The sequence below is a fragment of the Histomonas meleagridis genome (genome assembly GCF_020186115.1).
Source record: "Histomonas meleagridis strain 2922-C6/04-10x chromosome Unknown contig_44, whole genome shotgun sequence".
NCBI classification, from domain to species: Eukaryota; Parabasalia; order Tritrichomonadida; family Dientamoebidae; genus Histomonas; species Histomonas meleagridis.
In genome coordinates this window covers 498,459-521,741 of record NW_027150887.1, presented here as the reverse complement: position 1 = coordinate 521,741, position 23,283 = coordinate 498,459, and the positions used below count along the sequence as shown (strand labels likewise).

The window sequence follows — 23,283 nt, the reverse complement described above, 5'->3', positions numbered from 1 at the left end:
TTAATAAATCAATATAATTATATGGGCGTATATTTACTTAAAAATATTTCGATTTTCGCATCTCAATTAATAAATCCAAACTCAAATGAAATAATTAATGGCTTGAAACAAAAGTTTATTATGTCACCGAATAATGAAAATGACGTATTATTTAATGAAAATTTAATAAGTGCAATTGGTGCAATCATTACTCAAAATGATAAATTCGTTGTTGATGAATCAATTGTTCCATTTTTGCAATTGATGCCACCAATTTATGATGCAGACGAATTCGAAGATATAATGAAATTCTTCGAATGGTTGTTGAAAAGAGCAAATGGAAACTTTTTGGATCAATTCGCTGCTGTGTTGATCAGAATGTTTGGAAATCCTTTGGAATTCTTTAGAGACAGAGAAATAGATGATAAAACATTGGGAGAATATCGAAATCAAATGATAGAACTGATTAAAATAACAAATGTTAACGTGCAAATGATACTTGGAAATGATCCAGAAAAACTAAGAATATTTCAATCATATTTATAAATCATACTATAATATAAACATTAATTTTTTTATTGTTTACGAATATTATGTTTATCTTGAATAAGGAGATTCAAAATTTTTTCATACATATTAAGATAACCAAAAAATATGAAAATACTGATTTGAATTCATACAAACCATAATATATCCAATGATATGCTTGCTTCTGAAAGATTAGATTTGTTTCTTATTTTTTCCATGAGAATGGAGATAATAAGATATTATCACAGACAAAAACAGTAATACCCTAGATAAACATGCTATACATTTTAATATTGAAATAACTTTTTTGGCTTTTTGAAAAAATAATACATTTTCACCATAATAAATCTAAATTTCGAATTTTTCTTTAATAATATAATTTGTCATTTACTTTTCGTGTAGCGGGTTGGAGTATACACCAATTTTTCATAAAAATTATTTTTAAAAAGATTAAAAAAAAAATTGATTTGATTAGGCCTAATTTGCAAAAGTATTTTTTGTTGATTCTACTAAACTGGTTATAAGTAGTTAAGTTTAAATTGTCTTGGATTTTATTTAGTGATTATTTTGTTCAGATTTCCTCTTTGATTGAACTTTGGGGAATAATAAACGGCCACACAATTCAGAATGTCTTTTATTGTTGGTTCTTTGCATCCTCCTTCAAATATTTCAAATTGCGTTTTGACAGAAGACAAGTTGGTTGTCTTTTCACAGGGAAATGAAATTTCAATTTCTGAATTATCAAATAATTTTATTTCAACTCCAAAAATATTTCCAATATTTGGTGAAATATCATGCCTAGAATATGTTTCAAATAACCAAATTGCTATTTTACTAACATCAGAAATATTATTAATAATTCAAATAAAACAAGCAGAATTAAATTATGAACTTCATTGTATTAAAAAATGTGATGTTTCAACTAAAATTGGAAAACGTACTCATGATGTATTAGCCACAAACCCAAACTTCATAATCACACATACTCGGCTTCGAACACTTAATTTTATTGATTTAGAGAAAAACGAAATCTTTCCTCAATATTTACCTTATTCTTCTATTCTTGACATCAAATTTATCTCAGATAACACATTTCTAATTCTTGGAAATGATATCGATATGAAACTTACTCTTTCTAAATATCAAATTAATGACGCACAACTTGAATTAATGCAATCTCTTGAACTTACAGAATCCCAAGAAATGTCCAATTTACTTGTAATCAATAACGACACATTTGCGATTTCATATAAAAACACAATTTCACAAATCAAAAATTTTGCAGAAGTTAAAAAGACACATCTTCAAACATCAGTTTCATGTTTATCATCTGTTAATGACAAAATAATTGCTGTTGACGATGATGGCGTTATATTTATTATTCCAGATTTACAGCGAATTGGCCAAACGCATAAATGTGATAAATTAATTCAACTTACTGAAAGTTTATTTTTACAAATTTCATCATTTGATGATTCGCAACTTTTACTTTATAACAATAATATTTTTAAAGTTATCAATACATTTGCATCATTAAATTGCGTATCTTTTATGGATAGATCAAACTTTATATTAAAAAATGGTAAATTACGATCATTTCTAAATGGTTCTGCAACAGTTGAAGAAATAAATATTGAAATTAATGACGGAAAACGAATATGGTATTTAAATGAAAACAAATTATTTATAATTTCTACGTTTTCATTAACATATATTTTAAATGATAAATTTGAATTAATCGGTTCGAATTTATTAAAAGAAGAGCCAACAATTTTTGTATATGAAATTAATTCTTTAATTCTTCAAATAACAAAACATAATATTATTTTATATAATAATAATGATAACTCGACATTAAATATAAAATTTGAACCCGATGCAACTTTTGCTTCTTCTTTTGATAATAAATTTATAATTTCATTTGAAAATAGGAAAATTATATTATATGAAATCAATGATTTTTCTATAAATGAAATTAATGAATATAATTTTGATGATGAAATATCATCAATTGCTTTAACGAAAGATGAATTTTCTGTAATATTTTATTCAAACGCAAAATTAATTACATATAATATAGAAACAAATGATGTTAAAGAATTTGAATTTGATGATTCGATTATGTTAACATCCATTATATATGATAAAAACAATGAACTTATCGTTAGTACTTATAATGAAATATATCATAATTCCATAAAGTTAAGTTTAAATGGAACAATTTTTGGTTTACGTGAAATATTTGGTGAAATATTTATAGTATCTGATACACCTGCATTTTATAAAGATAACAAAATTAATTATATTTCATGTCCATTAATAATTGATGCCACAAATTATATGAATAAAATTGCTATATTAACATCGAAAAATATATCGATTATATCATTAGAAAATTATTATCATACACATATCGAAGATCATTTCATATTACAAAAGAAAATTCGTTTAATGGCCATTGATGAAACTAATCATAATCCGATAGTTTTTGCATGTAATAACGCATCGAATTATATCTTAATATCTACTTCAACACCACCTGTATATTTAAAAGTATTAGAAATACCGAAATGTATGTTATGGATCCAATATAATTCGAATCCTTTATTAGTTATAGGTTGTTCTATAGAAAACAAAGGAATTGTAATAATATATGACTCCAATTTAAATCGATTAACTGATTTTCCATTTAATAATTCGATTGACGCAATAACTTTTGCTGAACAAAAATATATAATTGTAGCATATAATTCTTCATTAACTGCATTAGGATTTAATGAAGAAAATAATTTATATAAAAAATCTACAATTAGCACAAGAATTAAATGTTCTTCTTTAACTTGTGTAAATTCATTTACTATTATATATTCTGATGAATTTACTTCAATAATTATTTATACGATTATGGATGGTATAATATCCGAAATTTGTAGAGATATGAATCCGAAATCATTAAAAATCGCTAAAATGATAAGTAATAATGATATAATTGCGATTAGTAATGATGATATAATATATAATATGAACATAGAAAATGAAAGAAATATTATAACTAAATTTGCTTATAAAATGAGTTGTAATGTAAATACTTTGTTAAGTTCAAACATTAATAACGATTTCTTGTTTTTGTTCGTGACGAAAAGTGGTGGAATCGGATTTGTTATGAAATGTTTAGATGAAAAATTTAAAAAAATTTATCAAATTATGTCAAATAATTTGATAGGAATCGGTTACATTAAAAATATTGATTCCCATTTGGTAAAGAAAAATGGTTCGAATTATGAAATAGGAAATTTCGTCGACGGAGATTTCATTTTGAAGTTTTTGGATTTAGATAATAAAGAAAAGGAAATTATCGCAAAGAAATTAAACGCTCCGATAAATGAAATAGAAGAATTATTATATAATTATAAAAATAGAGTCGAAGAGTTGAGGACAAAGATTCAAACGCCAATAATGTTTTAAATGTTAAAAATACAATTTTGTTTATTTTTTATTTCCTATAAATATTTTATTTGTATTTATAAAAAACAAATGCTTCTAAATTATGATCCAAATATTTTTGTTTTTAAAGCCTTTAAAAGTTGTTATTTTCTTGACATTTACAAAATTATAAAACATTAATGATCAGAACCAATGATCCATAGAAACATTAGAGTTTTTTGCTAATAGGTGGTAGATCGCAAATGTTATAGTCATTTTGGAAAAGCTCTGTGCTTGCTTGGATATTACTTTTTTTTTTTTTCGAAAAGCGGTCGTTTAGAAAAATATACCGTCTTTTCTTCTGAATACATTTCTTTTACAAAAACAGAAGAATTTCCAAATATAATTTATTCTTTTTTTTCTCTTTTTCTGAGAATTCATGAAATAAAAAATATTTTTATATGTGTTTCCGAATTGGTTCTAATTCCGAAAAGTCAGTATATTTTCCAAAAGCGATTGCTTTTACGATTCGAGCGTTATTTTCAGAAATACATCATTTTCCAAATATCGCTTTTCCTAAAAGACTAAAACATTCGCGAATTCACGAAAGATGTTATTATTATTAGTAAAACAAACCATATATGAATAATTAAAAATATTTCATAGTTTTTTTAGTAGAAGATATTCATCAAAGATATAATGAGTTGAAACATTATGCAAAAACATTTCTGAAAAAAAAATTATTTATTAGCGCTTTCCAACTCCTCTATTGGTGTCCATTTGGCATTTCCATCGAACACGTCCATAATTGCTTCCTTTAATTCGTTTACACTTTGTACTTTCATTGCCTCTTTCTTGTGCGGTGCAATAATGTACAGTTCATTTGGCTTAATGAATTCAAATGGTAAATCTTCGTCACCATAAAAGAACTTCAAGCGATTGCTCGAATACTTTTCTTGTGCAACACGAAGTTTTGGATCGAGTTCGGCTGATGCATGAATTATGCAATAACCGTTGAAGTTTTCGCATTCTTCAGTATACTCTTCTGGTAAAAAGAAGTCAATGTTGAACTGTATTGGCTCCTCATAAGAACCATCAATGAAATCGGAAACTGATTGGGATATTGCATTAAATGTATTTCGCCCTGTGTATGTAATACGGTGAGTTTTGTTGGTAAAAATAATAGTGGGTGTCTTTTCAACATTAAAAAGCTCAAGAATTTCTGGGTCTGACGTGATTCCAATTCGGATTTTGCTATGGAATGAACAACTGACAGCAGCCCACATTGGTGGTGTCTTCTCTTTGTCAGTGAAAAGAATAGCGGAATATGTTTCGTCATCAACCCAATCTTTGGTTACAGGGATTGAATGATCTGGAATAAATTTAGAAGCAGCATTAATGAAGGAACGATCAGTTCTTTTTCCAGTGTAATCTACACGACCACCTTTATGAATTATAATAAAGGTAGGAACAACACGTATTTGAAAACGCATGTGAAGGCCGGGGTCTTTTTCTGATATAACAACACCAAAGTTAATCATACCATCAGCTTGGGAAGCAGCCTTTGTAAAGGCAGGCATTGTGATTTTGCACGCTGGACATTTCTCGCCAGAGAACATAATCAACCAAACTGAATCAGGGTCACGTTGTTCAATATATTTATCCCAATTGCTAGATGTGAGTGTTACTATTTTCCCAGCGTTTTCATTAGCCGAAATTGTTAGAGTTGCTAAAGAAAAGAGAATAAACATTGTGACGTAAACGTTCTCCTCCAGCCAAAAAACTTTTAATTTCTTGCTTGGCCAAATTGCAAAATATCTTTTTAATGTTAAGCTAGCTTGAATTTTTTAATGAAAGACAATTCTATATAGTTTTTTTGATTTTATTCTTTTATATTCATTAATCTAATTTCATCTGAAATTTCCAATTTTTTTTCTTTCATAATAAAACATTGTTTTTCATGAAATATTCTCTTTATATATTTGTTGATTATATTAATAAATATGTAAAATCTATTTAAAATGATTTTGAATTGAATTTTTGATGTCATTTTTGATGTTGTAATTAATTTCCATGGAGAAACCATTTTTAACACCGAATAATGCATCTCTGAGACTTCTTCAAACCATTGAGGCAATAGAAATGGACAATGAAAACGATTTTATGATAGAAGAAGAACTTTCAAGTCCTACTTCATCGCAACTTGTTGAGCATATTTCCGGAGAACAAAAACCCAAAACTAAGAATCATAAAAACAACTTTATCAGTCATTCACAACTTCTTATTGAGCTTCGAAACATCAAAAAATATATAAAACAATTAGACAAAGAATATTCAAAACTTATCAACTATTCTAATTCATGAATAAATCAAACATTTTATTTTATATTATATATATATATATATATATGATAAATACAAAATCAACATTCCAAACCATCATTGATCAAATCTAAATCCATACAAGGATTTATCTTTGTTAATTCAGAAGAGCCGCCATCATTTTCTATCGATTCTGGATTTTTCACAGACAACATTTTCACTTGTTGTCCTGTAAATAACATCATTCCGTCATCATTATTTTCCTCATATCTCGATAAATACGCTTGAGAATATTCAATCATTACTGGGTTTGAAGCGAGAGCCTTTTTAACTTCTTCATAAGAAGCCAAAAATAACAAAGCTTGAACATGATTACCACAACATCTGAACCTAATTTTACGTTCGCTTTCACCTTCAAGTTGGAAATTTAAGTTACCAAAAGCCTTAGATAGAAATGTTGGATTTAATTGATGTTGTAATACTAAATTCGATACTACAACAACATTACTATATTCAGTGTTCAATTGATTTGTTATTTCTTCATTCGGCTCATTTTCATTTTTATCTTCAGCTTCAACTTCTTCCAAATATATATTTTTAATTACATTCCGTATATATATATTAACAATTGTATTCGAAAGTTTTTCGGACATTTGTTCGACTTTCACTTTTCTTCTTTCTCGCATAGCCATTAATCTTTGCTTTTCTTCATTTCTTTGTCGTTGAGCTTTTTCTTCTCTTAATTGTTTTTGTATTTGTTTCTTCTTTACTTGAAATATCGATCGTACGTTTTGTCCACAATTATTTGTTGCATAACTTGTAATTAATTGTTTTGCGATGTTCGAAATGATTTTGTCCCTTAAATTCTGTGGAATGATATTAATATATGAAACTGTTTCTGGTGGTTTCGGCTTCGTTTGCTTCGGCTTCGTTTCTTCTTCTTCAGGAAATGAATCAAGCAAAGAAACATCGCCATGAAACGTATCATTATATTGTAAATATGAATCCACGTATGGATGTATAATTTGACTTGATGACATTGTCACTGGAAATGGGTCTAATGTCGTCGGCTCATAGAATGAATGATAATTTGGATCATGCGCTTTCGCAAATAAAGTTAACGCTGGTGATACTTCTGACTTATAAAGAAGTTCAATTGGCGATTTGCGTTTGCTAACGTTTGTGCTTTGTGGCCCCAAATAACTGCCGATGTCGTCATCGTCGTCGCTTTCAAATTCGATATCGTCTTCTTCATACGAGTCCGTATCGGTCTCCAGCGTATCGAGCGATGGCGCTGTCGTGTTGCCCATAATCGAATGCAGCTCAAATTGTGGCTTCGACGAACGTTTAATTATTGCATCGAACTGAAGTTTGGTTAACATTCCTTTGAGGAATTCTTTGTCATCACTAACATAATCTACATATGGCTCAAGTTGTTTTTTGATTTGGTCTTGATGATCTTTGAGAATATGAGATATGATATGGTTCTTACTCCCAGTTTGTTGACATAAAGTACATGAAAAAGAATGAGGTGAAATACGCTTGGTATGCATGTCGGCATAACAATAGAACATCGAGATTAATGAGGTGGAATATCCATCAGAATTAAGATCTTCATGATAAATAGTGAAGTTCTTAAATGTGTTGGAACTGGCAACTTCAAAGTTGCTGAAAGGTGATATACCACGGAGAAGAAGTGGCGCTGAGGAACGAATAGGATATTCAAACAAAAATGGTGCAAGCGTAGTATGACGTCCAATTCCATAGCAGTAAATTTTGCGATTTTCATTGTTAAATCTAAATTCTTCAAGGAATTCCTGAACCCGCTGAGGTTCATCCATTTTTAGACAATTTGCAAAAGTTTTGAAATTTTTTTGGCATAAAAAACGGTGCAATTTTTTGTCTTTGTATAAAAAAAATTGTTTTTTTTATCTAAATATCATCAAAATACAAAGAAAACAGAAATTAAATTCATTAAGAAATGGGAATTGATATAATTTTATATCTTATAGAAAATAATTAATACGAAATTAATTTTAGCAATTGAGACTCTATTTTTTAAAACAAAAGCTGGTGACAATTTTTTCTTTTTAGTTGTTAAAAAGGAAGAATAAAAGAATTTGTTGAGCTTTTGAGATTTTTTTTTATTTTTTTATTTTTTTTTTATTTTTGTGTCGAAAATATTTCAAATAATTTATTTATGCCAAAAAAATGTGTGAGCAAATTAAATTACTCACTAAAAACAAGGAAAAACTTACAAAAAATGACATACTGGAATTACAAGAAAAGAATTCTGAGATATGTTTAAAGCAAGTGGGCGCAATCGAAGAAGCTATTTTTTCACAAAAAGAATCTCTAGTAAAAATTGCAAATGAAACAGAAAAATTATATACCAATGAAACTAGCCTCAAAAAAGAAGTTTCAGAGTTTAAAAACTCATTGAGCGATATACATACTAAAGCACAAGATATTCAATCTCAAATTAATGAAAAACAAGCAAAACTTGAATCTGAGAAACAGAAACTAATTGTTTATCGTGAGCTTTCTAAGTTTATATCACTTCATAAACAAATCAATGATTATATCAAGCAAAATGATTTCAATTCAATATTACCACTTTTACCTCAATTCAAGCAAAAATCCGATCTCTTAACTTTAAGTTCCACTTACACCGATATAGTAACAAATTGTACAAATCAAATTCGTTCTGAGTATAATTCATTTCTTTCAATCAATGAAAACGGATTTTCTTTTACAAACTTAGGTCCAAACATAAATATCCTCAAGACCTTTGACCTCATTTCCGACTTTACAAAGTATTTTTGGGATTATCTAGTCAACACATATTTATCATCAGTTATTAAAAGCAATGCAACCATTAACATCACTGACACTTCTTTCATTTGTATGCTAAATTCCACCGAACATACACCATCTTCTTTCATTGATTTGTCACTTTTAGTTCTTTCACATGTAACAAAATATTTCGAATCACATCAAATTATTATTACGCAAAACGAGTTCCAATTCTTTGTCGATTCCATTCTTAAACTTAGTCTTAAGCTTCCGGGCGGTAATCCACAGCAGCTTCAAACGTCGATGGATAAACTTTTGAAGTCAACGAACACTGAACAAATTGAACTTACGAACATGATCAAAGAATACCAAACTTCAATAGTATTAGATAAGTGTCGGAAAATGTTAATTGAAGGCGCAGTATTTGGTGACATAATTGGAGAAATGAGGAAAATGATGAAAGGAATCGACGCCAACGGAATGCTGATGAAAATCGCAGTGATGGCTGTAGTCATATGGCAAAACGAGCCAACGAAATTGTCAAGCGCTATCTCAACATTAGCGGCAATAAATACAGTGGAAGCACTCGAATGTGCTGTGATGTTCGATGAAACAGTAAGAAATAATAAAAAGTGAAATTGTGTTTACTTTTTTGTGTATATCAAAAAATACTTTTGTAATGTTTTTATATTGAATTTATTCAAATTCATACCGAACAAAAATTACTTGAATTTGGTAAATTTTTTGGTGCAATCTCTTGACATCTTGTCTCAAAGCTTATTATGTGTAATAAGAATTATAGTGATTTGGCAACTTTTGCACATTAACATAAATATTTTATGTTCGTTTCAAAAAACACAAATTTAATTACTAAATAATAAACTTCAATAGAAGTTTTCAAATAACACCAAAATGCCTATTATTTGTATATTTATCTTCGAGAAATTATATCTTATTGTAACCCTATATTTGGTTATGCTGATTTTACTCAAATTATTCTAAATTCTTATGAATTAGCAGTAATTAATGAATGATTTTTAGCAGAGATAAAACACTTCACTTTATCCATTGATTTCAGTTTATATTTGGTCAACAATCTCACAAAAAATTTGAGAGAAATAATTAATAAACGTACACTTTTTGTAATTTGCCATTGAATATTTTCATACAAATACCAAAATGCCAAATGCAATTGAATACTTTACAAGCATATCATATAGTCTTAAATTTCATGTGTGCAATGGTCGATTGTTCATTCGGAGAAATCAAAATGAACTCATGTTTTTTGCAACAAAAGCGTCGGCTTTTAGCCAGCGAGTTTGCAACCAACAAAGTCATTACACTTCGAAATAATCAAAATGAAATGATGATATCACATATATCTAAGATATCCAATTCTGACATGTGGAATCATACTGACACATTACAATTACCACAAACCCTCAATTTTTTACGCAGGTCTAAAATATGCGAAATTACACAAACAGAACAATACACAATCGTTCGCACCAACAGTGGACTTGCAGGTGTATTTAACACGATCACGAACACGTTCATATGTTTTTTAAACAACATCATTGGCGAAGTTATTCGATCGATATATTACAACACAATACGACAAGAGATTATTAAAGTTAGTGTATCACAAATCGATGATTATAGTGCATTACATTGTTATTCATATCAAGTTAATGATTTAAATAATTGCACAAATCTATTTGTTAATGATGACATCGTATATCCAGGTTTTATAGAATTTGATTCCATTAATAATCGAACAATTATATTCGAAGGTCGAAAAGGGAAATATCGAATTTATGAATTATCGAATTATATATGTTTATATGAATTTGGGAGTGGTGGAATTTGGGATTTAAAAATGACTCCTGGCGCATTATTAATAATAAAAAATTTGGGCATTAATGAAATTGGTTTAACATTCATAGGTAATAATCAAGAATCAATGAATTCAGTTATTAAAGTGAACAATAGTTTCTACGTGGAATTTGTAGATAGGTTCGAATTAAGTATTATATTCAAAGAAAAAGATAACAATGTATGCGTAGTTGACCTAAGTAATGGCGCATATTCATATATTCCAAATAGTTCATCTTTAAACGTATCGGATTTCATATTCTTATATAAGGCAAAAAAAATGATAATTTATTGGAACGGAGAATTTAAAGTGTTCTCTTTCTTGGGTGAATACTTGTTCTCGATTTCTGTTGAGGGGAAATTATTGGATAATTTCCCTGTTGGAATTGCTAAAGATCAAAACTTTTTAATAGTGTGTACACAACTACAATTTGATCAATGGATTTTTATGTTTTCTGTCGAAGATGGTACAAAGGTTTACGAAAGATATTTCCCGCCTCAAGTAAATAATGGATACAAAATCACTTCATTGTCATTTGATAACACATATAATATTTTAGCAATTGGAAATGAGGCTGGTGACGTATCATTTTATGGATAAAATAAAACCAATTACAATAATTTTGTTTTTGAACATATTAAAGAAAGCGAATCAAAATGTGTCTGTGTGTGTACTGATAAGTTGGATATTCTTTTCGAATGAGAATTTGATTTTTTGGTTGTTATAAACAGTTTATCAAAAGTGGCAGTGGTGCCATTATGAGCACTTTTTGTAATTGACCGATTCAAAATAACCTTCTTTTTCAATGGGAATTTGCTGCTCTTTCCCAGGCCAACATGATGATGAACAACCCGTTTTCGTGACCCAAAACGATGAAGCTCCGCATCCGATTGCTACTCCAGACATACATTCTGAGATCCAAACGATTCCCTTTCTTAATACCACAGATATGCAAATGGCCACAATCAGTGACACTTCCAGCTCAGGCTCCTTTGATGAAGCCGCCATTGACCGAATGCTTGCCGAAGTTGAAGACTCGTCAAGTTAATATAATACTAATAATATGATTTAAATGTTTTATTCACCAATTTGTTGATAATCGCTTTCCTTCCTTTCTCTTGAGAAGAACATAAGCCATGTAAAGAACCCTGCATCAGCGAGGAATATGCAAAGTGCATAAGAGATTTCAAATGTCTTCCATTTCTTCGTCAATCGCAGTCTTGTGTACAAAGTGAGTGGATAAGTGTAATATGATGTTGATGGGAGGACAACTTCGGCTTCATTTTTAATTTTTAGTGTATCTAGTCTTTTATCGTTCTTAATTGCATCATTTACAAATACTGTATCATAATACAATTTTTCAGAACTTGTTTTGTTGACTCGTGTGTATGGATCCTTCGCAAGATACTTTACATCAGTAAGGCCGCAGTTTGTCAAAACTTCATAATATGGATCATCTGATGAAGCTTCGAAACTTCCAGCAACAAAAATAAAGTTGCTGCTGTCAATCTCTTTGACCTTCTTGCAAATGAGGTCGGCCTGTGCCTCTCTAAATGCACAGTTTTCGGGAGTGTTTCCGGTTTTAAGTCTGACCGAAAATACATGTGAAAGTGGTGTGGGATCATGGAAATGTAATGTCCCATAGAAGGACATGTTCATCATTGCATGGCCTGTTCCTGTGAAGTTACATTTGGAATTTGGAATGGGATATTCAAATTCATTTGGTTTGAAATCAGTGGTGTTTTCTAAATCAATGCGAGAAAGAAGTGTAGAATCATAACGACCACTGGTGGGATAGGCCGTAAACCCACTGAATTCTTTTTCTTCCATTTTTTTAATTAAATTCTTAGCAGTGGTGTGATTTCGAAGACCTGGTAAAACAAACATATCACATGTGGAAAGTTGAGAGTACATGGTAGATGCAATTTGTCCTTCTTCTAGCTCACGTGGATCTGTTAGTATTGAATTAGTAACATCTTCAAACGTAGGATCAATACCTTCAAGATCCCAAACACAAAGGTTAAATTGGAAAGGATCAAGACGACGATCTGTCTCTGCAAAAATATGTGCGAAAAGAAAGACCAACATATTCTGGTTTGAACGTTAGCGGTGAATTCAAAAATTGAATAAATCCACTTTTTGATTTGACCAGGGTGGAACAAATTCAGATCCATATCATTTTTCTTCATCGTATTAACTTCTTTGGGATTTCTTTTTTTTTTGTCTAATTCAAAGGTATTTTTTTGCTAAAAATTGATGTAAGTTTTAATATTTTTTTTTTAGAACGTTAAAAATTAGAAGAGATTGATCCTCTTATTTGAAATCATTCATGTTTAAAATCAGGTAATAACAAGCTTTTGGTTTATAGAACAATTTTGTTGTGATCCCACATAAATAATTATTTTTGAGGTGTTCATAAAAACAAAAAAATAAAATTCTTTTGAAGAGGTGCTAATTTTGAATGTATTTGTTAAAAATTGTATGAAAAAATGTGCCAATTTACCCTGTCAAACTAATTTCAAATGTTTATTTTAAAATTTGGCATAAGCAGCAAAAAAAGTAACATCATCCGATCTCCTACAATAAATTTGGGCATAAACGCGAAAATTGTAAAGCTTAATAACATACAAAATAGAACTTGAAGAGGATATGCTTGGATAAATAAAGGGAAATTGTTAATTTTAAAAAATTAATTTTCTCAATGGATATCAAAGCAATCGCAAAATCAAAAGGTTGTTTATTTATAAACAATTCAATGGACAATTTTCAAAAAAATTTCTAATTTTAACTTTATTTTATGAAGGAAAAAAAATATAAAAAAATCTGTCTTTAAAGTTTTTATAAAATTTAATGAAGGGAATTATTTATTAATCAGATTTTTATTTTAAGATGTACAGCTTCAATTTTTAAAAAAATTTTTCCAGAGTGATTTGCACACTTTAATCGGTTATTCAGCACTTTTAAGTCAATCGTTATCAATTTTTTCAGGGGGATTCGCGGGGTTTTGCGAATGGGTAAATTCGTTTTGGCAGAAACATAATATTTTGCCCATAACTTACTTTTTGATTTTCACTATATTACATTTTTAATAATTCAAAAAGTTAATAAATTTCTCATATTAGAATATGAATTTCTTGTTCCAAAATTGATTTTGAACCATATGCAATAATTCAGATACGATATACTATAATGTAGGGATATACATGTTAATTTATATTACAATTTGTGAGAGAACTTCGATCCTGACACATTTTCCTTTTTTTCCGTTAAATGCACACAACTGGTATTTAAAAAGTTGGAATGTAAACTTTCAAAAAGTTGTTTAGATAAATCATGGAAAGCTTGGAGGAATTAAACATCGAAGCACTTGAAGCAATCCTTATTGAAGAAACAAAAAAGAAAGAAGACCTCAAGGCTGAACTTAGTTTACTTGAAATAGAAATTCAAAAAATTGAGCAAAAGATTGAACAAAATGAAGAACGATTAATCAAGAAACTCAACAAAAAATTACAACACGTAAAAGCATCTAATGCACAAATGTCTGCCGAAATTCAAAATGAAGAAGAAAAGATAAAAATAATGTTGGATGAAAAACATCAAAGTGTTCAAAAAGAAAAAGAAAAATTATTATCGTCACTAGCTGTTTATGAAAATCAGATAATTCCCTCATTCCAAAAAGATATTCAAGATTTTGATATAAAATTAGAAAAGATTAATACGACCAAAATTCAACCTGAAGAAGCCAATCAAATACTATATCAATTAGAAAGTAATGTTAAAAAACGGAAGGAAAAATATGAAGAAAATCTTTCGATTCTCCAAAAACAAATTGACATATTAATTTCTGCAAACAGTGAAACATATCAACAATTGCAAAACAAACTCAGGAACTCTTCTCACGAAATACCGATTCTTAGGGCAAGACCGGGAATGACAAGAGTGAATTCAGGTGAAATTTCTGATCCTGAAAAGAAGAAACACAGAGCAAATCGTTCATCAACAAACATGTTTTAAGTAAATTATAGAAATGTTCATTTTGATATTTTAAAAATAATTGAAAAATTCGAATTTTTTGTTCAATGCATTAAGAAGAGGAAAAAGCTGTAAAAACTCATCAATATAATTTGGATATTTCATGTGCCACTTGAGATTATATTCAATTATATTTATATCTTCTTCAGTTGGTTATTAAACAATTGCTATAAAACACCAAAATTAGGGTAAAAATCTAGATCAAAGTCAGTATTAAAATGAAATAACAAAAGAAGTGAAACTTATTTTTTATATATTTATGTAAGTCTTAATAGTATAATATTACAATTTAATTATTAAAAGTGTATTAATTTTTAAAGGTGTTATGCAGAGAGCATCAACTAAAAATATCTTTGATTTAATTTTAATAATATCATTTTTGAGATTTTAAATTTCTATTTACAATTAAAACAATATAGATAAGAATGAAATAAAAATTAGAAATATTATTAAAATATTTGGTTTTAAAAAACTTATGAAAGTTTTGCTTGTATAAATAATTCTTTAATGATGTATACAATAACGAATTCATTTCTTGTTTATATTATATATTTGTTCACATTTTTTGTAATTCATTTGATTTCAATGAAGAAGATTAAATGTCAATATGAAGAAATTGATATTAAATATAATTTTAATAAGAACAAAACTGAAGGAAATAAAATCATATTTATTATTATTACGATGCCAAATAGTGAAAAACCGAGGAAGATGTCGAAATTTTTTTGTCAATGAATTAAATCAAATGTATGGTTATAAAGGGATTTATATTGATTGGAAAGATAATAATCTTACAACACAACGAAATGGAAATGATATCTTAAATCTTAAGCCAACGAAATTTTATAATAAAGTTGTCAGTAATATTAAACCAATTATTAAAGATCGATATTCATATAGTTTAAAAGATATAGATATTTTTCGCAAGTCATATTTTGGGTTAAGATATTTTTATTATGAAACGAAATATCGATGGGTTCATCGAGGAACAGATGATAATGTTATTAATCTTCGACTTTTAAATTCATTTTATTCAATGATAGAAGAAAAATATGATCCACTTTCACAACCAATAATTCTAGGGAATTGTATTCAAAATTATAATACATTAGGTTTTCTTCAAGGTGGTTCAGGTTATCTTTATTCAAGGAAATCGATAGAATTAATACTTCCTATTTATGAAAGAATTATTCAAAATTGTATTTTAAATGAAGATATTTGTCATAATGAATTTTTAAATTATTTAAATATTAGTATAGTTAATGCAACTTCAACATATTTTTTTAGGTCATCCATTTGATCAAAATGATTTAAAACGTTTAATGAATGAAGATTTTAAAGATTTAAAAAACATGTTCAACACCAAAAATTTCAAAAAATTCGACAATCTGTAAAGAATTTCATGCACCACTTAATAAAGTTGTTTTTTTACATCATCATGGGAAAAACATTGAAGATATTATTAATAAATGTAAAACAATATTTAATTTAAAAGATGAAAGAATTCATTTTTATATCCCAGATGCAAAATTCCCTCGACTTTGTAAATATAAATGAAGAATATCAAAAATATTTTTTATAATATTAAATAAAAAAAAAAATAAAACATTTATTTTAATTTATTTACATAAGTTTCATTTTAAGTTGTTCAATCAATGAATTTATATTATTAATTTGTGAATTCATCTTCATAAGTAATGTTTCGCTTTCTTCTTCAAAATGTTTTTTACTCGATTTGATTTCTTCTTCTTTCAGATTACTTTGATCAAGTTCCGCATATGCTAATGTAAGAATGTCATATGAAGTTGTTAAATGTTTCGCTGTTTCTTCGTGTTCTTCAAGATATTCTGATGTCGCTTTAAGTTCGTTTTGAATGGTTTTCATTTCTTCTTGTAAATATTTAATACTTTCGTTCTCTTCTCGAATGTTTTGAATAATTCCTTCGTTCTCTTCTTGAATGTTTTCCTTTTCTTTGATTCTTTCTTCTTTCTTTCGTTCTTGAATTTCAAGTTGTTTCTTATGTTTTTCAAGATTTTCAATTTCTTGTATTAGAATTTGATATTTTTCTTGTGAATTTTTATTCTTTTTAATTTTGTTTTCATTGTTTTCGTGAAGTTTTTGATATTTTCGTTTTAATTCTTCATATTTGACTTGAATTTCTTCAAGATTAAATTCTGTATTTACTTGTGTTGGAAGTAATTTCTTCATTTTGTTAATATCTTCTTGAAGCCATTTGGTTTTACTCCTTTCTGTTTCAAATTGTTTTTCTAATTCTTGAATAATTTGAACATTATTAATTGATTCTTTTAATTCTTCAAGTTCTTTATATTGAAGATTTGGAAATTTAATATTTATAGCATCTCGAATTAATGATAACTCAAGTTCACTACTTTGAATAATTTGTTGAAGTTTTCCTAATTCTTTCCCTGTTTCTTCAATTTCTCGTTCAAGTTTTATAGAAATATCTTTGAGTTGTATTGCTTTATTCGAGAGATTTTTGATTTTTTTGTTCAAAAGATTTTTTAAAAAAAAGTAAATAATGACGATCATTTTCGATAGAAATCATAAAATTTAAAATTCATATTTTCTATTTATATTCATATGGGAAATATCTTTTCTTTTTTTCATTTACAAGAACCTATGTGGTTTTCATATTATGGACCTATTAATCATGCAGAAGCATCAGAAGCTCTTGATGCAGCTATAACATCACATTTACAAGAAATTGGATCTTCAACAGCTATTCCTATTAAAAAAGAAAAAGTTGAAGATCGTGTTGTTCCAGTTGCATTAAATGAACAAGCATTTACAGAAGATGAAGAACATCGTCTTCAAGTTCATTTTGATAGTACACTTTCAGGGAATATTATTATTTATAACGAAAATTTAAGAGAAATGTCAAGTTTTAATTCAGGATTAAATCTTATTTATACGATTAAAAATGAATATTATGATATATTTTATATTCGTTTTGATTTTGAAGTTGAAGAAGGTATTAAATCACGAATTTATAAATTGATGCAAAGTAAAGAAGGACAAATTAATATTCTTGAAGATCAAATTGATCTTGATAATGTTCTTTATAAGATATCACGAGTTTATACGGAACAAAGTGAAGAAAATGATAATTTTTCAGATGGACTTTGTTTGATATGTTGCAATGCGCCAGTTTCAGTTATAGCATTCCCATGTCGCCATTGTTGTATGTGTCGTTCATGCAGTGAACATTTTGCGAGTATTTCTAATAAATGTCCAGTTTGTCGTTCAATTGTTCGAGAATTAATTGATTGTAGTTCATAAATATTGTTAAATAATAAATTTTAATGTCATTTTAATTATTTCCTCATATTTAAATCAATTCTAAAATTTACAAAAAAAAATTTTAAATATTTAACATAAATAATTTTTTAACATACCAAAAGTATATTTATGAAGTTGCATCAGTTTTGTGCATTTACTTTTTTTAAACTATTGTGTCTTTTCAGCAAATTTCTTTCTGCTGTTATGAAGATATAAAACTTAATATTTTTGATGTTTAATATAAATTGGGATTGGATCTTTGCATTGCTTTGTTATCGTTTAATTTTCATTCAATATTGAAATGTTTATATTTTACAACCATTTCTCAAGGAGAAGCAAATGCAAGAATCCTCCACAGAAAAATTGCAAGATGAAACTCAATATAAAATTCTAGAAGAATGCAAACTCACAACACAAGAAATTATGGACATACAAGAAATTGGGAACAATAATACTTCCATGATTAGTCCTGTTTTAACATCACCATGGATTAAGTCACAAAAAACTATGGGAATAGAGCTTCAATTTATAGAAGATAAAAAACAAGATTTTCATTTGATTGCTCCTCCTTCAATTATATGCAAATGCAAAACAGATACAACAACTTGGTATCAATTAAAAAACAATGGGTACACATCAGTTTTATTTAAGATTAAAGACAACAAGATGGTTTGGTACATTCCAACATTTTTTTCATCAACTGGTCTTTTCATTTCTGAATGCAAAGATTTAATTGTAGTTGCTCTTTCAGATGATACTATTCATTTTGTTGATAGTAATTTTGGATGTTGTTGTCTTCCTCCATTATTAATAGATGAAGGGATCAAATATTTTAATACATTCAATGAGCTTATTATTTGTCTTACTCATTCTAACAGACTTTTTATCTGGCGAATCATTCCTCCAAACCAAGTTAATTCAATTCTTATTGCACAATATTTTGGGGAACTTCCACATGTTAAAAACATCAAATTGACCAATGAAATTTCCAATCAATCGATATCACCAATTATAGAAACAAATGATTTTTCCATTCGTTATTCACAAACACGATGCGGGTGGGTATCGTGCTCACAAAAAGTTCCAAATATTTTCAATAAAAAGTTCGAAACCGAAACGATAGCTGATGTTGAAAACAATTTTGCAAATTCCCTTCTTTTTCATGATCAAGAAAATTTCCTGAAATCTTTTGATCAACTAATTAGATGTTACATGTTTGAATCAACAAAATCACATGTTTTTTCACTTATTCAAGAACTTTTAAATTATGTTGTTAACGGTGTTCATATGTACTGTGGGTTTAAAACAATAGAACTCTTTAATGTAGCAATGAAAATTATAAGTGAAGCTGATGTAGAAATTGTAGAAAACATTAAAAAATCTGAACTTTATATTAGAGCATTTGCAAACGAATCTTCACAACAAAATCAAACTGCATTACCACAACAAACAATTCTTCAGCAAAATCAAAGTGCATTACCACAGCAACAAATTATTCAGCAAAATCAAAGTGCATTACCACAGCAACAAATTATTCAGCAAAATCAAACTGCATTACCACAGCAACAAATTATTCAGCAAAATCAAACTGCATTACCACAACAACAAATTCAAAAACCTAAAGTTAATAAGCGGAAGCAAAAAATTATGAATCAGCAACTAATTATGCAGCCAATCCAAGCTAATGCTTTTCGGCAACAGCATGTTAACCTTTTGCCGGAACAACAAAGAAATATTTTACGGCAAATCAATGCACTGCAACAAAATTTCAGTGTTCCACAGCAACAGCAAATTATGCAACAACAAACGAATATTTTACATCAACAAATTAATGTTCCACCACAACAAATCATCTTACAACAGCAGCAAATTATGCAGAAACAAAATAATGTTCCACAACAGCAGCAAATTTATGTTCCACTACAACAAATCAGTTTACAACAACAGAAAATTATGCAGCAACAAAATAATGTTCCACAACAGCAGCAAATTATGCTGCAGCAAATTAATTTTCCACAACAACAAATCATCTTACAACAGCAGAAAATTATGCAACAACAAATTTATGTTCCACTACAACAAATCAGTTTACAACAGCAGCAAATTATGCAACAACAAAATAATGTTTCACAACAGCAACAAATTAATCCCCAACAGAAACAACAAATTATGCAACAGCAAAATAATGTTCCACAACAACAAATCAGTTTACAACAACAGCAAAATGATGTTTCACAACAACAGCAAATTATGCAACAGCAAAATAATGTTCCACAACAACAACAAATTAATATTCCACCGCAACAAATCAGTTTACAACAACAACAAATTATGCAACAACAAAATAATGTTCTACAACAACAGCAAATTATTCCCCAACAGAAACAACAAATTATGCAACAGCAAAATAATGTTCCACAACAACAAATCAGTTTACAACAACAGCAAATTATGCAACAGCAAAATGATGTTTCACAACAACAGCAAATCAATGTTTCACAGCAACAAAACAGTTTGCAGCAACAACAAAATGATGTTCCACAACAACAACCAAATAATACACAGAAACAAAATTCACCACAAAAGGAAAACAATTTTTTTCAGTTTCAAATCGAAACACCAGAAAAAGAAATCAAAATCCTTAAGTTACATGTTGGCTCATCACAAAATGGATCACCAAAGAATACAACGAGTCCTACACCAGATTATAGTAAAGAAGTCCGGCAAATTAAGGTTCGTGTACCATACATAAACATAAATGAAAACGAAATATTGATAACAGATGATGTACATTATGGCGCTCAGCCGAGTGCCAAACATTTGATGAACTCAACGCAAAACGTGCAAGTGCAAATGCATCAACAACAACAGCAGCAGCAACAACAACAACAAATTAATAACGCAAATAAAACAGAAGAAAATAATCCAAATGAAAATATAAAAACAAATAACGTGAAAAATGAACAAAAAAAACTTGCGCAAAATATTATTAATATGGTACAACTTCAAAACTTAAACATGCAAACGCCAAATCTATTAACATATAATTTGTTGTCTCAGCCGGATATTGCACCAGATACTCGTTTGAATTCTGTAAAACTGGTTCAGTATTCGAATCCAAATGGTATAAATATTATAAAAAGAAATGCGCATATTCAAACGAGAAGCTCAAAAAAGAAAGTGCCAAACGAAGAAAAAGAAGAGAAAAGGACAGAAAATGAGGGAAATATCGAACCAAAACATACGAAAGCACGAAATTCGAAAATAAGAAAAGCACAAAACGAAGAAAATATTGAACAAAATGATGAAGAAGTTGAGCAAAAAGAAGTTAAAAAGCGAAATTCAAGAAAAGTGCAAAATGAAGAAAATGAGGAACAACAGAAACCACAAAAGGAAACAAAAGCGAGAAACTCAAGAACAAGAAAAGTTCAAACTGAAGAAAATGAAGAACAAAATGAAGAAGTGCAACAAAAACAAGTTAAACCCAAAAATTCAAGAACAAGAAAAGTTCAAAGTGAAGAAAAAGAAGAACAAAAAACACCACAAAATGAAACTAAAACTCGAAGTTCGAGAACAAAAAAAGCACAAACTAAAGAAAACACAAAACAAACGACAGAGAAAGAAGAAGCTACCGAAGAACGAAAAACAACAAAAGCGCGAAACCAAAAAAGGGCGAAAAGCACCAAAAAGTCACAGAAGTAAAAAAGACATCAAATGTTTAACGGTCTCCGACTACAAAGAATTCAATTGTTTATTTAAAAAGAACAAAATAATTTTTCTAATTTTTTTTAAAGAACAAAAAATATTTTTACTCTTCGAATGGGTACTTAATATTCATACAATACTGTGTTAAAAGTGAGCTTGAAGACTTTATTTGAAGAGAGAAAGAAGCAAAGAACAGAATACAAATTTCTATTACCAAAAGAATTTTTATGCTTGGCATTGATGGCAATAAAAGACGAAAAACATTATCGAATCCAATGATTACAGCAAAGGCGGACCATGAATGACCATAATTTTCTATGTCGACGGTATTAAAGAACATTACCATTAAGAAAGAGAACATACAAAATATAAAATGAGGAATCGAAACAGATAAAAGTCGAACTGTTCCAAGTATAGAAAGTGTTAAAAACGCAATAACAGTGTTAAGGATGAACGAAATCGGATGATCCTTAGCAATATCCGGGAAAAACAAAAATGGCCTTGGCGAAAATATTGATTTAAGATAATCTAATAAAGCAAAGCCATTATGGAAGAAGTATAAGTTATGAATAAATATGATTAAAAATGATAAAAATGATAAAATTAAAATTATCGTCGCTTCGTTATATTTTTTTGAGAATATTAAACATAAAACAAATGTAATCGGCGCAATAAATCCTTCAAAAGATGTAATGGAGGAAAGAATACAAAAAATACCACAGAGAATATAACTTTCATCGAAATAAAACGCAAATGAAAAGTTAATAAATGAAAAACTTAATGAACTTGGAATACATAAATTACGATGTAATATAAACGAAATGGGATATAAACTGAGTACAAAAGATGAACGTAGTGGACTATTTACAATTTGTGTTTTTACAAGCATAAAATAAAATGAAACTGATACTAATATACACTGAAATAATGAAGCCAAAGGTAATGAAAACCATGAATTACCTCCTGCTAAAAGATTGAAAAAGGATAAATAAAGTGGATAAAATTGATACTTTTGAAAATATGTCGGATCATTTGGAAATTCTATTTTAGGATCAACAGATTCGGGAAAATTGTAAAAAGTTCGAGAAAGAAACACATTTTCTGGTACGTTTTTATATTGATAATAAAGATTGAGATTTGAAAATATTCCTAAGAAAACAAAAAAAACTGTGAAAATAATGGTTCCATTAATTGCATTCATAAGAATACCTCGCCTAAATACTTCTTTCCTTTGTTTTAGTGCTTGTGGAGTAATTTGTCTTTGGTTAATCATTTCATACAACTATTTGAACGTTTATCTCCAGACATAAACCGTTTAAAAA

The 23,283-nt window shown here is 28.4% G+C and overlaps 7 protein-coding genes across 7 annotated transcripts; 4 read left to right on the top strand and 3 right to left on the bottom strand.

Moving 5' to 3' along the window:
• Window positions 1–4,670: 4,670 nt before the first annotated feature.
• On the bottom strand, window positions 4,671–5,681 carry GO595_006475 (Thioredoxin family protein; the record flags this gene model as incomplete). Its single annotated transcript, XM_067919832.1, has 1 exon — window positions 4,671–5,681. The coding sequence occupies one exon, from the start codon at window positions 5,679–5,681 to the stop codon at window positions 4,671–4,673; it is 1,011 nt and encodes a 336-aa protein (XP_067773353.1).
• A 672-nt stretch (window positions 5,682–6,353) lies between these two features.
• GO595_006474 (uncharacterized protein) lies at window positions 6,354–8,093 on the bottom strand (the record flags this gene model as incomplete). The annotated part of the gene is made up of 1 exon (XM_067919831.1): window positions 6,354–8,093. One exon carries the CDS (start codon window positions 8,091–8,093, stop codon window positions 6,354–6,356), a length of 1,740 nt encoding a protein of 579 aa, XP_067773352.1.
• Window positions 8,094–8,463: 370 nt separating this feature from the next.
• On the top strand, window positions 8,464–9,684 carry GO595_006473 (uncharacterized protein; the record flags this gene model as incomplete). The annotated part of the gene is made up of 1 exon (XM_067919830.1): window positions 8,464–9,684. The coding sequence occupies one exon, from the start codon at window positions 8,464–8,466 to the stop codon at window positions 9,682–9,684; it is 1,221 nt and encodes a 406-aa protein (XP_067773351.1).
• Window positions 9,685–11,729: 2,045 nt separating this feature from the next.
• On the top strand, window positions 11,730–11,972 carry GO595_006472 (uncharacterized protein; the record flags this gene model as incomplete). Its single annotated transcript, XM_067919828.1, has 1 exon — window positions 11,730–11,972. One exon carries the CDS (start codon window positions 11,730–11,732, stop codon window positions 11,970–11,972), a length of 243 nt encoding a protein of 80 aa, XP_067773350.1.
• Window positions 11,973–12,001: 29 nt separating this feature from the next.
• On the bottom strand, window positions 12,002–13,012 carry GO595_006471 (uncharacterized protein; the record flags this gene model as incomplete). The annotated part of the gene is made up of 1 exon (XM_067919827.1): window positions 12,002–13,012. One exon carries the CDS (start codon window positions 13,010–13,012, stop codon window positions 12,002–12,004), a length of 1,011 nt encoding a protein of 336 aa, XP_067773349.1.
• Window positions 13,013–17,596: 4,584 nt separating this feature from the next.
• GO595_006470 (putative E3 ubiquitin-protein ligase LUL4) lies at window positions 17,597–18,256 on the top strand (the record flags this gene model as incomplete). The annotated part of the gene is made up of 1 exon (XM_067919826.1): window positions 17,597–18,256. One exon carries the CDS (start codon window positions 17,597–17,599, stop codon window positions 18,254–18,256), a length of 660 nt encoding a protein of 219 aa, XP_067773348.1.
• Window positions 18,257–19,543: 1,287 nt separating this feature from the next.
• On the top strand, window positions 19,544–21,958 carry GO595_006469 (uncharacterized protein; the record flags this gene model as incomplete). The annotated part of the gene is made up of 1 exon (XM_067919825.1): window positions 19,544–21,958. One exon carries the CDS (start codon window positions 19,544–19,546, stop codon window positions 21,956–21,958), a length of 2,415 nt encoding a protein of 804 aa, XP_067773347.1.
• Window positions 21,959–23,283: the final 1,325 nt, after the last annotated feature.